At 42.8% G+C, this 16,164-nt stretch overlaps 1 protein-coding gene across 3 annotated transcripts in view; it reads right to left on the bottom strand.

Moving 5' to 3' along the window:
* Positions 1 to 120: 120 nt before the first annotated feature.
* The window catches only part of SH3PXD2A (SH3 and PX domains 2A), a 272,044-nt gene continuing 256,000 nt past the window's right edge, over positions 121 to 16,164 (bottom strand). For all 3 annotated transcript variants that reach the window (XM_056351801.1, XM_056351800.1, XM_056351802.1), the window contains 2 exons: positions 13,992 to 14,111; positions 121 to 13,857 (listed from right to left, as the gene is read on the bottom strand). In XM_056351801.1, coding sequence (XP_056207776.1) covers positions 11,962 to 13,857; positions 13,992 to 14,111 — 2,016 coding nt within the window. In that variant the 3' untranslated portion in view covers positions 121 to 11,961. The remainder of the gene's footprint in view (positions 13,858 to 13,991; positions 14,112 to 16,164) is intronic.

Genomic DNA, 16,164 nt, shown 5'->3' with positions numbered 1-16,164 from the left:
AGCTAAGTTATAACTTATTTTGGGAAAGCTAAATGCAGTGATTTGACAAACACAGGTGGAATCCAACCAGTACTGAAAAAAAATATTGAAAAAAAAACAAACCAAAATAAACCAACTGGATCATAATTAAAAAGGTCAAAAATTTATTTTTCCTTAGGGCATAAGAGGCAATGTAAACAAAATACCAACAAACAAACAAAAAAAATCACAAATCAATTCTTACAGTCTGCAAGCATTTGAAGATAGAGTACCCTTTTCCCACCTCCCCCCAGAACACTGCAAGCCTGCTCAAATGTTAACAAGCAACAATTCTGGACCCTGAAGGTCCAGTGAGTTTTGCCATGTCCCAAGCCGGGACTAAATTTCTCATGTAGGAAGGACACTGCATCTGTTTTATCAAACACTGAAAAAAAAAAAACAAACCTCCAACAAAATATAAATATTACAGAGACCAGATTTAGCACCACCTTTGGTTCAAGCAGTCAGTGAACTGGGAGATGACTGGTACTGTCTGTTGAACAAATCCTTTCTGCCTGAGTCTTTGAAAACATTAGAGGTTCACATTGCAAGAACCTGCAATTACTCTGAGAAAAGAGCCCTCAGACTCCGGCAGTCCCTCACAGCCTCCCCAGGCCCTGCACACACGGAGGGGGGAGCGTCACCGCAGTGCGCAGCACCAGTGAACATCACTCAAAACACTTGGCAGAGCTGAGCTCAGCCCTGTGGGACACAGCAAACACTGTGCCAAGGGCCTGATCCTGCTTTGGCCTGGCACAGCTCCGACTTCGGGCACGGTTGAAGAACAGGAAGGGCAGTGACAGTGTGCATCCCGAATTTCCCTTTCCACCAGCATTTACCAGTCTCCAAAACCCGGCAGACAGCAGCACCTGCATGCTAACGGTGTGTGATGGCAGCTGCCTGGAAGGAGCTGAAGTTGCCTAAATGCAAGTTATTTGGCATATCTGGAACAGGCAAATCAGGACCTCGCTTATCAAGCATAGTTTACTCCAGGCCCTTTTTAGGCTCATCTTTTACAATACACACATGCCCATCACAGACACATGGCTATGGATTTTTGCAGAGAGGTGTCACTGCCCAATTACTGTGCCATAGCACTAGTGTGGGCCAGGATACAGTGACAAGGATCTATGACAATCCTAGGAGAAAAATTAAGTTCATAAAGCACCTGGCAATATTTTACATTTATTTCAACTCCCTCCTCTCCAAGCATCCAGAACACAATTTGTCTTTTCTTTTCCTCCAGGAGTTTTTGAACAGTCTTAATTAACCATTATTAAATGCTATTCAATTCCAGGATAACACCTGCTCTAATAAATGCTTAAAGAGAAATGCCAGGATCTACTTTTAGGCACAGTGACCTGAAGTTTTTGCTCTGCATCTTCACATGCACAACTGCCCAAGACAATCTGTGTTCCTCATTCCCTGTTGAGACAACCATGCAGAGTTTTCACCTTTACAGGCACAGATGTGATTCAAATCCTTCAAACAAACTTCTGTTTTTACTTCACTGCTTCGGTAAGTGCTGCTGTAGGGAAAAACTCCAAACCTCCATTGCTTTATGTTGTTTCGCAGTTCTCTTCTGAGCAAGCACTTGGGCACAGCACGTGGACAATCTGGTGATATTTAACCCCACCATTTACTGCACTTGGCCTACAACGACATCACCATGGAGACACCTCTGAAACCAGTTCTGGACTGGGCACTGAAGTAAAGTCTGCAAGTCTGGGCTAGGGGGAAGTTTTCGCTCACTGCTGTCATATCCAGAGCAAATGACAACACTGAACTATGATAATTTCAATAATTCTCACCGGGACAGAGATGCACTTTATTGTCCCTGTCACAGAACCAGGCCCACGGTACTGCATGTATCAGCTAAAAAACCACAGGTCCTCAGCTGATCTGCGCTAAAGCTTGAGGAACATCTCTACAGGGTCACTTGGCAAAAAGGAGAGCTACGTTTTCCCCACTGATAATGCATCTTTTTGTGTTGGCCCAGAGAGAAGTACTCTAATCTGCATCAAATCTACCACGTTTACATGCAGACTACTCAGGCACCAGTCATAAAAAGGTCTTCTGTTTTGTGCCAGTTCAGATAGATTGGGGCATCTGAGCCCACATTAACAATAACTCTTGCCATCAATGGCAAAAGGTACTGTTAAGTGCAAAAAAACCCCAACAACCCACCACCAAACCGCAAAAAAAGTCATTTAGTAATTTTTCTGGGTTTCAGTTTTACTGGAATAACTCAGAAATGCAAAATTTTCTATCATGCACGTGATTTCCTTTTCTAGGAAAGCATCTCAGAGACGCAAGCACATCTGGACCCTTGCAGGAGCTGTTCACTGAACAAACATTTTTATCCAACTGGTCACCATCTTGAGTTCATTAAACAAAAACTGGGCAATGCATGAGGCTGCAGTTACTCTGTCTTTAGCTCACATTTGCTATAGGTACATTAAGGAGTGATGCCATGAATGTCAAAATACCTGTCAGCTCTGAAAGAATCAATACTTGGTTCCAACATCTGCATGATGAACAATATTCACTCCACTACCTTCAGTGGAGCTTGATCAGAGGCCACAAGAAAATATGGTCAAAAGCTGTTACCACAAAAAAAAGGGTTTCCCCAGACTAATTTTCTTCCTCTCTTGGCTTAACTTGCAACCCAAAACAAACTGAATGGACTCCTGCCCACAAACTCTCTTAAAAAAAAAAATAATCTCTCAGTTACTCCTTCTCATATATACTGCAACATAAACCACACCAACTTCTAGACCGTTTCCCAAGCAGAACAGACAGAATGGTTCCCACGTTAAAAACAAACAAAAAAAGACAAAAAAGTGTCACCAACTTAGCCACACACACTAAGACCAGCCACACATTTCTCTATCTCTGGTCACCGACATACTCTCCCAAGCTCCCACCAGGTACATTCCCACCACCTGACCACTAAAAAATGGAGCGCTACACCAACACAGAAATGACAACAGCACCTAATATTCAAGGTCGCGTTAAGAACATCAACCACCCAGGAAACCCACTGCAAAACCTCACTTAGACCAGGCCTAGATCAAAAAAATTTTTTTGCAAATTTGGGACAACAAATCCCATAGGACTTTCCAGTCCAGACACATGCAATTGATCTGCTAACAGAGGGGAGCACAACTGCTCAAACAGCTCTCAGCCTTCATTCAACAGCAGGTTTAGGCTCCCCATAATTGACTACCCACCATTTCCAGAGACAATTTGGGCTAATTAACAGCTCCAGATGTACACGTCCAGTTGAGCTGCTTTCAACACCCACCTTGAGTTATCCGCATCTGAACCTCAGCCTAAGCAAACTGCTGGCAAGACTTCTCCTGACATGAAACTTGATATTGAGTCTTAACTGAGGACGCTCATGCAAACACTGCAAGCAGAGTAATGAGCACTGCTGTCTGCAATTAAATCTGCAATAAAGAAATGGCACTGATGTAATGTGAAGTTAGCCAGGCAGCAGAAACACACCTACTCTGTACACTATTGACCCCACAATGCTCCTTTTGGACCCTCAGTACAAAAAAAGTCATTGTAATGCTACACACACTTTGCTTTTGCAATACTCCTGGTTTGAACTCATAATGAGTAATGATCAAGTTTTTTCAGCAAGCCTATTCAGCATGCTGCAGAAAAAACCCTCCTAGAGACTGGAAACAATTATAACTCGCCCCACCCCATGAAAATCCAGGACAGGAAATAGTTAAGTCAGCTATTCACTGAAATATTTCATTTTTTCAAAGGTTTCTTTTTAATTCCTTTTTTATTTGTTCCAGTTTGCTAATTGTTACAGGCTAAAGTTCCAATGACTGCACTATTCTCTTCTGTCCTGCTTCTAGGGAATGGAAACAAACCTCATCTGGGCGCTTAGGGGGACCCAGAGTCAGAACAGAATTTGATGCCCCTCCTCCCCCCGCCCCAGCCTAAAGCCCAAGGCTGATGATGGGATTTTGTTTCTTTATTTCTACTTCCCTGGTGACCCAAAAGCAGTTAAAGAATAAGCTCTCAAACCACAAAAGAACTGTTTGCACAGATAAAGTTGCCATGTTATTTAAATTTCAGACATAAAATTCAGAGTCACTAACACAGCTTTGAAGGGGAATATCTTGAGAAGCCTGAAATATTTATTTTAAAATTAAATGTTGTATTTTTAAAATTCTCCTACAGTGCCAAGTGATTTTCCCGCCCTCCCCTCTGTTTTTCTCCTCCACCAAGCAGGGACCAAGACAGGTACCACCATAACCAAATAACCCTGAGCATCAGGGAGAGATCACCAAACCCAGCATTTCACTAGAGGTGCCACTAGCACAGGGCTGTTTCACAGGGGGCCAAGGCAGGCAGAGCTGGAACGGTCACTCTTGCCTGTCCTATCAGCTGAACCTCAGTGTATGCAAACCCCCAGGCACACAAACCACCTCAGTTACAACAAGCATGTAACCCGTGGTTGTCCTTTGGTGGATCATTGGCTTCAGGATACAGATTGTCACAATATATCACAGAGTAAAAAACCTCATCTTTTCTCAATAATGAAATATCGTAACACAGAGCAGTGACATATCAAAATCATCTACATAGAGAAAGCACCTGCAGTGTCAGACCAAATAATTTATGGCCTTATTAGAAACATCTTTTTCCTCATATTTTATCTATCTCTCCCCTGCCAATATAGTTACCTCTCATTTCTTTCCAAATTATCAACATAATTCCTGTTATTTTAATTCAGTAACAAACAGGAGTCTCAACTCAGGACAGTAGTGGCTTATGCTGACAAGAACAGGTCTGTAAAACGCCAGTGTGAAGCTTTAAACCAAATTTATTTATTAAAAAAAAAACAAACACAAAACAAAAAAAATTGCACTCCAACTAGAATCAATGCTACCTTGATGCAAAAACAAATGAAGAACATTGTTGATGGGACCAGCCCAGCCCTGACATTATAAAACGGGAGCAACTAATTTGTTCTGCCTACGCCAGTCAGGTCTGCATGCGGTGCAGCGCAGCTGTCACTCCAGCAACTGCTGCAGAGCCATAGCCCTGATGTGAGGGCACCCAAGAAAAAAAAAGATCCCCTCATTCCACCCTTGGCAATACATGCACACCCCACAAAACTGACACCCCAACGTAGAGTTATGGGTGACTTTTTACAGACATCTGTGCTTTGCTCCAAGTTGGGTCTAAGACAGAGGAGGAAAAGCAGCAACAGCAACCTGTATCTGAACCCAAAGTCAACTGACTGTGGGGGCTTCTGGATCCAGCCCTACATACAGTACTTTATTTGTAAATTACAGACACACACGACAGACATGACTACTGAGCAGCACAGAGGGAGAGAAAGAAATACAAGCACAGGGGCAGAGCTAGCAGAGGCCATCAAACAGTTCAAGTGTGTAGACACATTCCCCGTGCATCGCCACATTGGTGGTCCCTGCTTCTACCAAGTAACTAAAAGCAAATGAAAATAAAATAACTTACACAAACATTTGCTCTCAGACCATCATCTTGGTACTGTTGGCAGATATCAAACGCTGCATTTATACACAGCACTTTGCTATGTGGCTAAATAGCATCTGAAGTTGCCAGAGAAGGAGCTGCCAGTGATGGGAAGCCACCAGCAAATAGCAGCAAAGCTCCAGTTGGTTTAAAAAAGCTGCATAACCTGCAGGAAAGTGGATCACGGGATGGCAGCACCAAGGCTCAGCAGTCCTGTGCACCCTTTGGAGGTGTAGGAACGGTGCACAGTGCTTGCTTTTGCTGAGAACAGTCCATGCTAAGCACCCGCAAGGTGCTTTGCTCCACTGCAAGTCTTCTGTCAGTGTTACTCTACTGATGCTCGTGGACCTCTTGCCAATTTAGACAAGAGCACGTGAAAGAATTAAGCTGACTCCTCAAACCCAGATTAGTTTGCAAAGTATTAGAGGTTTTCCAAAATCATGTAATTGATACCATCTCTACACAGCTGCAGAATTCCATTTTTCTGTTTGAATGCAAAGGTCTCTGGTAATACTAAGGCTTCCTGACAAACCTAAGAACAGCAGGACAAAAATTAAGCAGAAAGCTGAGGTACACCCCCTCTCCAGGGACAAGAACTAGGGCCACAGGAGATGTACTTCCCAGAGCTCAGAGAATCAAATGCTCTGGCTTTCACATTTCTCTTGCATCTTACAAAAACAGTCCAGTTTTTCAAAGGTAGTAGATTTTGCTGCTACCTGGAAAGTCACATTATTTTGGACAGGTGGAAGTTCTTCCATTCAAATAGAATTTAAAGCAAAACCTCTTTTGAAGAGCTAAGTTTCTGCCCAGCTTTACTTTGGACCTGAGAGATCGCCTTTGCAAGCCAAGAAACATGAAATCAATACCCAAACCAGCTGTGAAATTCTGCAGGTGAGAACTAACCCAGACAAAACGGGAATGTTTTTTCTTAGGTTAACAATAAGGAAAGAAAAGAAATAAAGACTTGTAAAAATACTCCCATAGTTCCTGCAATAAATACAAGTAATGATACAGTATCAAAACTTGGGACTGCACCAGAAGAATTATTTTTCCCTTCTGAAGTGACCATTGATTCTGAAGCGTAACAGAGGACGTAACCAGCAGACATACCAGAAGACAGTATCATGCATGGATGACATACAGGGTGTTTCAAGCATAGCTCAGAAGTCCTGTATCGACAAGGATGTTAATGCACATTCTATACATAATCCTAGCAACATGCTGCATAATCCTTATGCTTTCAGTAGCAGGTAATGCTGTTTTATGAAAAGCAGCCATTACCACCCCAAACCACCCCAGCTATCAGTCCCTACCTGCCCAAGGGTCCTGCTTTCAACTAGCCACCCCCTCCCCTGCATTTCCCCTTCCCCTAAGAGTGCACGAATAGAGAATTGCAAACATTTCACACTGCACGTTCCACTCCAAGTCCTGGATGAGGGGCCTGTTTATTCTATGAATATTGCACTTATCCACTCATTGGATTTGTTTTTTCTCAAGAATGCAGAGTATTTGGGAAAAATAGAAAAAATAGTAGGATACAACACAGGAAAATATGAGTTATTAACAAGCTAGCTATGAAGATCTAAAATTAAATAGTACTAGTTCTATTCTGTTAATACTAGTAATATGAAAATAATGAATGCTTTATCAAATTCCCTTGTTTTTCATATAAGATAAAAGCAGTAACTTTCTTTTTAACTGAGGAAAGCAATGAATATATATTACAATAAAATATGATTCATTAAGATCTGAAAGTGATGAAAACAATTATATAATGCCTTCGTCAAACTTTATAGCATCATAACGGAAGGAGTCTTTGGGGTACGTATGCTTAAGGGCCAAATCCGTTTTTTAGTTATAACTGTGCAGACGTGAAATTCTATTTTTTGAGAGTCTAACCGTGACCCAATTTCAATCCTTCATTACTGTGTATTTGCCATTACTGTACACATTGATTTAAAAACTTCTTGTTGACACATCAGTGAAGCATCCCAACACGTGCCCATTGTATCTTTCATCTTGAAAAGTTTGGCTTGCAAAGGACTGGTACATGCACCCACTGCAAGGTGTGAGAGCTAAAACAATTAACAGGAATTGCCTCCCACGGGGAAGGGTTGCTAACAAAACCGTGTTACTCTTGCCGTTGTAAGGAACTGTTTTGAAAGGGGAGACAAGGGAAACCAGCAATTAAACTTTTCAGGCATTATATAAACCTCAATAACGAACTCAGAAGTGCTCATTATTATTAAAGTTGCAGTATACAGCAAGACACAATTTTCACATTCTTAAATTTTGTTCTCTGGCATTGGAGTTTGGATTTTCTGCTGGTCCAAATTCAAGAGTTTTTGGAAAGCACGGACAGCGGGGGAGAGCAAGGCAGCCGCCTCTCCCCCCGGAGGAGGGCCCCCTTCAGCTGCAAAGGGCTTTGCCCAAGCCCTGCAGAGCTCTTCCTCTTCGCCATCTGGTTCAACAATAAACCAGAAAAAGAGAAATTTAAACAGTACTATTGATTTCTGCATTGAGTGTTCACTGAGGTGTACGTTACGTTTAAATATTGCTCTTGATCCAGTGTCAGTTCTGACAAATTTAGTAGATAAAGCTTAAGGTGACATGAACATTTCAGAAAAGAGCTAAAAACACTTCTAGCACTACACTGTCCTCTGAGGCACCCTGCCAGGTTTTCCTGCCCTGCTTTTCTGATTTAGCTTAAGACCTTTCACTCCGTTTCACAGCTAACAGTGGAAAAGGCTTGAAAGGGCTTGCTATTTCGGCTATCAGTGGAGCTGACCAAAAAAACTAGCTGCTTGCTGATGGGCAAAAAAAAAAAAAAAATCTCTTTTCCTGATATCTCTCAGTTGAAAAAATAAAAATAAAAAAAATAATAAACAAAAAGAGATCAGTGAGAGACGCTATGACAACGGTAAGATCGGAGGGGGAAAAACTGCATTGGGAGGTATTTGCTTTAAAAGTGCCCTTTAAACACGAGCAGTCAAAATAGCCACCAAATAAAGGGAAGCCCAAACCAAAGCTTTCCCACAAGGTGGGAAGCCTGGCATGCCGGGCGGTGGCCCACATTCATTTCTAGCACCAAGTAGGTCATTTGCACCCCATCCTTTTTCCTGGTGCAGGTGGGGGCAGAGGCCCATCTACATCTTGCAGCCCACCTACAGGCTCTGGCCTTGCCTCAGGGGGCCATGAAGCCTTTGAGATGGGAAAAGGAGCAATTGATCCATGGGACACTGAGCTGCTGCTTGAGAAAACCCTGGCAGTACTGCAGGCACTGTCGCTCTGCGTCATCCCCTGCACCACTTGGAGCTCAGCAAACCACCTCCCTGCAAAAGCCAGAGCTGGAGAAGAAGCCAGCAAGGTGGAAAGGGAGCTGCGGGACAGGCTGGCGTCTGTTACAGAGCTGGCCCGTGTTTTACAGGCAGATCCTGAAGCCCTCACGCTAATCTGAGCCTCACGGCGAGCCCACACCCACCAGGGACCAGACTCAGGCAAGGCACACGGCAGCCAGGCACGGCCACCGCCTGCCAAAAACGGGCTTTGCCACCCCAAACCCTGCAAGGACTCCTGCAGCTCAGAGGTGCTCTGGGCTCGGCTTTGCTGGATGCAAGTGTGAATACTCGTAGTAGTCCAGGCTCTCTCACCTGCGTGCTGCTTTCCTCTCCCTGGGTAGGGGCTCACGTCACACCACACCACACTCAGAGAATTCAGTGGCTCAATGCAGAAGATCTGGGAGCTGTGCTTTTACATCCCCCCAAAGAGATGACCTAGTGGGAATGTCTTTAAACAAAACTTTAGAATATTTTAAATAATAAGTTAATTTTTAATAAATATGTGCTTCAAGAAACTGATAATTATATACTGCACCTTTAAATAATGCACTTGGTTCTTTGCATTGGCTTCCATTTTGGTTTCTTTATTGTTAAAGTGCATTAATTCAAAATAATGAACCACTTCCGCATCATTATTGTTAAAATAAATCAAAACAACATTAATACGAGTCACTAAGTCACTACTATTAGTACTGCAATCTAGCAGATAACTCTATGTATTGCTCTATTTAATACTGTCCAGCAGAAGAATATAATACTTCTATTATAACCTCACAACAGCTCCAGCAGTCTTTTATGGCTGCTACCATATTAGTACAACTAACAATGGTGAGAAGTATGAGACAGGGCCACAATGCCTCAGATGCACATCCAGTAAGATGTGGCAAACTGGATATATACATATATATTACGTGGTTAAGATGTTAAGGTATGAAGAGGACCCTGCACACTGCGATACAAGCTGTTGTGCAGATACACCTCCTTCTCTTGCCACCACAATTTAAAGGGATCCCAACCAAACAGCCTTGCTCCCCATCTGGATGCAGAGAGCTGCTCGAACCACAGCACTGTTCGTAGCCAGTTGTGGCACCTGGATGTTTTTTCAGCTACCAAAAGGACATCAGTCACATCAGCTGTAGGCAACTCTCTCAGTGTTACCACGGAAATTAAGAAAAACCCCAAACCACAAAAAAGGAAAACCAAAGAAGACAAGAACAACATATAAATTGTGTAAATTTTTTTGGCAGAGAAACATCCCCAGTAATGCATGATATTGTTGTGCTATTTTACTCACCCCCTTGATCCCAGCTGTTTTAAAGTCTTTATAACCTTTACCTCCCTAGCCAAATTGGTATGCAACTTTGTGGATAAAAGGGCATGTATCATTTTGTACAAACCAGTAGTGAAATGGTCTGCTCCCTCCCCCTTAAAACAGATTTACAATGCTGCCTATTATTTAAAGGAACTAGATATTCATCTTGAGTGATAAACAAGGCCATTACAAAAAAAAAAAAAAAAAAAAAAAAGGCATGACTTCCTCAAGTAGTGCAGGGATTTAGCCAATGATGATTACAGTGCAAGAGTTGGCTACCTCACAAATAGCGCCATATTCCTAGCCTTTTCCAAAGGATGCCTCTTTCATTTCCCACACTACCCACACCATGTGACATGTTTCAAAGCACAAGTTAAGAGAGGCAAATAGAAAGGAACTAGAAGAGGCAGCTTCCTGGTTAGATGCATTGTAGGCCTAATTGCTTTGATATTAAATCTCTGAACCTGAGAAGCCCAGGCACGCTTTCCAGTACAAATGTACTTTTTGGATTCAAGTGGGAACAGAAACACATATTTGGCTCCTGCTTCAGTTTTAAGTCTCTTCTGGTAAAACAAGACAAAAAAAAAAAATTAAAGTAAACCCAGAATGCACAGAAAAGACAAAAACAAAACACAGAAAAACAATTTCCCCGAAATATACAAATTAAGGATGTGCAGACTAAGTTTGATGGCTTCCCCCCCCCCTCCCTTCCCCACTGTAAACACTGATTTTGCAGAAGGTTACGGTTATTTCTCATACCTTGGTGGACCTTGCCAGCAGTCAGCACACTTGAATTAGGACCAGATCGCAAAAACAGAAGTAACACATTTGACAACTTTGTCTTTAGTGTCTTAAGGGACTTTTGTACATTTTGATATTATGACAAGTTTTGAGAAACCCAGCTCCAGGAAGAGAATCAACCAGGATGACCTGGCAGGGGTCAGACACAGAACTAAATATGGAGTCTACGAAGTAACTGACATGCTTAAACATGGGGTTTGTAGGTTTGTTTTTACAAGCACCAGTAGGCATTGCTGCCCTAGAACACCTGAAATCCCAACTCAAAGAACAAGACAGAACGGAAAGAAACAAAAAGCCCCCAACCAACACCACCTGATTGCCTTTTCTGGTGAGTTAGCAGTAACAACAAAACACAGCTGAAGCTGGAGACCAAATCTCTCCACAATGAAAAGGCTCCAACTCTGGACCTACCAACTGTTGAGAACAGTAAAAAAAAAAATAAAATTAAAAAAAAAAACCTTAAAAGTCTCCAAAGGATTAGAGTCCCTCTGTGTTTCAGAAGCTTCCATTTGCTTCTCACTGTAAATTGTGGAAACACATTCAAAACTCTTGGGTATTCCACGTACAGACAAGAATGAGGAGAAAGGGAGCCAAGATATTGTAAAACAGTTTGGCACAAAACTCCCCAAGTAGATGCATGTGTATTTCTCTCACAAAAGGCACACATTTGGTTTCCTATCAATAATGGGAAAGATGGGATGTCATACCCTGTTACACATACAAGATTATTAAACAACTTCACAAAAAGGCATTTGACTATGCTGCATCTTCCTCAGTTGCTTATGACATATTAACCCCACAAACCTCTCCAGAACACGGCAATTTGTCCTCAGCATAGACTCCTTTTATCCCTTTGTACAAACTGGAGCACAGGGAAATGTCTTTTTGTGTAGCAAAGAGGTTTTTTTCCACATGTACACAGCAGGAACAGTATAAATTAGGGAGGTTAAAGATATTGCAATATTAGTTCTTTTTCTCCAAGTAATTTGAGGGCACCCAGCCTTTGAATGGCTTCACACCATTCATGATCTGGCAGTACCACCAGCCATTTGGGTTCCTTTCAAGGACCTCCATGCATACACCTTCCTGAAACCCTGCAGTCTCCTCATCCCCTTCATAGTCTGCAATGGAAACATAGATGTCCTTGAGATTGTTGTGGATGAACTGCGATTTCTCAATGGGCTTTGGCCTGACTGTGGACACAGGAATCCCATTCCTCTGGGTAGGGAGGTTGGAGGTGGTCTCAGAGCCCTCTGTACCCGACCGCTCAGGCTGCTTTCCCTTCGCTTCACCAGGCTGCGACCACGCGTTGCTGAAGGAGGAATTCCGACGGACGGTCCTAAGATGATCTGTAGTTGTTAAAGACTCATTTCTGCGCAAGGAGCATGACAGGTTGTTATCCTTTGGTGGTGGAGACACAAACACTGACTGTGGCCGGACAGCAAGTTGCCTCACACCATTCCTCATTTTGACTGGCGCAGATGGTTTTGAAAAACCACCAGGAGGTTTGCTTGGGATAGGTGGTGTTGCACGTTTGCTCTGGTTGATGGTGTTCAAAGCCTGAACCCTCTTCTCTATCTTCTCTAAACTGTTTGACTTGTTTTCATTTTTCCTGTTCCTGGCAAATGAGGCATCAGCTTCTGCTAATGTGGTTTCTCTCTGGTTATCAGGGAGAGCCAAATAATGGGAAGGAGCCCAGCCTTCCATGTCTCCATATTTCAGGTACCACCACCCACTGGCTTGCTTTTCCAGCACTTCCACTTCTGCTCCTGCTGGGAAGCAAATTTCAGAATCCTGTACCTTTTGGTAAGAGTCAGTGGTCACATAGAAACATCTGGAGTCATTTTCTTGCTCAGTTTTGGCTGGATGGCTAGAGCAGAAAATGCCACGGGAAGGAGCTGTAATGAGATCAGCCGAGCTCCTCCTAACAGGATCATCTTGGTTCTCAGAAGCTGTGCCGGGGGGGCTCTCGGACTCTTCACTTCTTGAACCTTTAAGTCCACCTCTGAGTTGCCCAGTTGGCCTCAGCTGACGCCTTAAAGTGCTGATATCCATCTTTTCTTGGCTCTGAGAGTCTGCCTTGTTCAGGAAGGGTTTGGGCCTAACAATTGGCTTTGCTCTAATGGAAGGACTCTGCCCAGGCTCCTTCTTCATGCCTGTTCTTGGCATGCTACGTAAGCCAACATCTGAAGCTGATCTCGGTTTTGTCTCCTCACTCCTGGAATAGTGACATTTTCCAAGATCAGGCTGGATGGTTTTGTCCATCTTGAGCTTCACAAGTGATGATTTAGGAGAGCTGGAACATGGAGAATTCCTTCGGATCAAGGAAAGAGAGGAGCTTTTCTGAGAATCAGAGTCTCCACTAGATTCCTTATTGGATAAAGCATCTTCCACGTAACGCCTGAATCCCTCGTTCTCATAGATGGTCTCTTCTTCACGAGCAACTTCTTCTGAAGACTCTCCTACTTTGAACTTTGCTTTCTGAAGTGATGACACAGGAGAGGGTTTGAGGGGCTGAAACAGTCGTTTTTCAGGAGTGCCCTCTTCATGATGACCTTCACTCACATCGCACTCCGAGTCAAAGCCAAAGGCAGGCACATCATACTCAGGCTCTTCATATTTCAGCTTGTGGGGAGAGTCCTGGGTATCTCCTGAAGAAACCGTTCCAGGAGTTGTTCCTTCTTCAGAGTCTTTTGGTTTACTGGGAGGTGCTGGGGGAGGAACTTTTGGGCGGGTTAAAGTACTGGTTCTTCTGTTTAAATTTGGCTTCTTCCTCTTGTCAATGTAAGATGCTGGAGCCCACCCTTCCTTCTCTCCAATCTGCACGTACCACCAGCCACCAGAATTCTTTTCTATAACCTAGGCGATGACAAGGAACATGTGACTTAGACAAAAATCTCAAGCAATTGCTTTCCACTCCTACCCTTTCAATCCAGTCCCCTGCAACAGCCAAATAATATTACAATTTTCCCAGCTGCACTGCTAAGGCTCACCTCTGCTTTTTGTCCTCCACGAAAGCTTATGCCATCAGAGATACACGACTGGAACTCTGCAATGGTGTAGTATTCCACTTCCACAGAGGGTGGCTCTGGTGGTTTGGGCAACTGAAAACCCTACAGCAAATAGGAAGCTTTGTTCAATTAAATCAAAGAAACAGTGGGCTGAACAGCAGTATGAAAAAATATTTGCCTTTATTCACTAAAACTCTTCCTTCTTCTTGTGTTCCTTCCTAATGATAACTTCCCAGGTCTCCAGAGTAGAAGCTGATGATTGAGATGGGCCACAAGAGAGAAGCCCTTCAAAACATGCACTGTTCATCCTGCCTTCACCAGCTATTAAAACTGTGATAATCTTTACCTGAACAGTAAAACATTTTACTGATGGGTCATAAAGTGTGAGCTGCCATTCCAGTCACAGTAACAACAGCCCATTTACGCCGAGATTTTGTCCAGAAAGATGGCTTGCCACAACTGCAGAGAACTGCATTGCAACAGGCCTGCAGTAGATTCTGCCCATCATCAAATATGCTACTTTAGCATGTGCTCCTAATGAATTATTGGTCTTAATCTGCAGCTGGATTTTCAAACCATCTGAAATTGTCAGTGATATGAGCTAATGGGCATCTGTTGCAGCAAGAAACAAAGATAATATCATAGACCCCTATGAAGAGCTTTGCTCAGCTACAGGAGAAAGGAAGAACTTTACTACAGGATCAAAAGATTCCAGTTCCTCCCTGTATCTGAGACTCAGAACCTCTACTCAGGCCCAACACAACTTCCTTTTAAACGGCAGTCTCCATGAGAAGCAGGATACTGCTCCTTACAGTCATTCTGGCAGCATACCAGACTCCTTTAAAAGCAAAGTGCCTTTACATTAAGCTGTCACATTTTAGTTTGTTACAATTATTTTTAAGGAGATAAATGGGGCCAGAGTCCTTTCAAGAATTTCAATATTGAAAGCTTTTCAGATTAGCACGTTGCTCATCTACAGAATGACTAGATGATGGTGAAGCCTCACAGCTTCTGCACTTCACTGCTTATGGTTCTAATGCAAGCACTGCGGTATTTCAGGATCTCTTGGAACACAGGTCAGACCTGCCACAGACAGACACAGGACAGCCAAAGACACAGAATGATCCTAAGCTGTTAATGGGAGAAAGGCAAATGGCATACCGCGCTTTACTCACATGCTCCTCCATTTCTAAGATATCCTTGTTGTAACTAACAAACCGTGTTTCATCACGCACAGCATGCAGCATTTCACAGAGAACGTATCACTGCACCTTAGGAACTGTGTCTAACAATGTTATAATTGGATGTTTCTGCACTATAAATGCTGAAATACAGCAGAAGTGCAGCATAATAAAATGCCTTCAGATAATAGGATGGTTTGGATTAAATGAAGATAATTGGAAACAGCAGACATGTTCAGGGTTTCACATATATTATCATTGTTATTTTTAGCATGGGATTAAGCATAGTAGTCTTGCCAAAACAAAGTCTAATTGAAAATAATGCAAAGAGAAATAGGAAGAAAATACTAATACGCTATTTGTCTAGTTTGTTAAGAGGCACTTCAGGTGACAAAGAAAAATCGTAAGTCACATACTGCTCATGAAGGGTACAGCAAAGCTTAAACACTATGTATTGCCTTGTTATAAAGAGGTTCTGAGCATGACTTTTGTGCAAATAAACTACTGAGTAGTTCCTATCTGAAGATGACAGTCCTAATCTCAAAGTGATCCAAACTTCCAGAATTCTAGCTTTGAGGATAAACAATCATAGGACATCTCATTCCTGTAGTACAAATCCTTCCACAAGATCCCAAGCCACTTTAAACACACATGGGAGTGAAGTAAGCCACCTCAAAGATGGTAGCAATGGAAAGAAGGGAGACATTCCCAGTTGTTGAAGACAAGAGAATGCTGAAAGGTGCAGGCTGGGCTAAAGACATCTAGAGGAACTTTAAACCTTCTGAGACAGTCAAATGGGTTTTAATGCTCACGCATAGAACACAGCAGCTTTAGGATGTTCTCCCTTCCGCTCAATACCTGCTTATTTGGGGCAACATTTTGAAAAAATGAAATCCCTGATTAACATTAGGATGTCCAGAGGTCTGCTCAATACTTCAACAATAAAATGAACAGGCATGCAAATAAAGGAGCTC

The sequence above is a fragment of the Falco biarmicus genome, chromosome 9 (assembly GCF_023638135.1).
Source record: "Falco biarmicus isolate bFalBia1 chromosome 9, bFalBia1.pri, whole genome shotgun sequence".
Classification (NCBI taxonomy): Eukaryota; Metazoa; Chordata; class Aves; order Falconiformes; family Falconidae; genus Falco; species Falco biarmicus.
The sequence above is the reverse complement of the archived record's forward strand: the minus strand, read 5'-3'. Positions and strand labels throughout refer to the sequence as shown.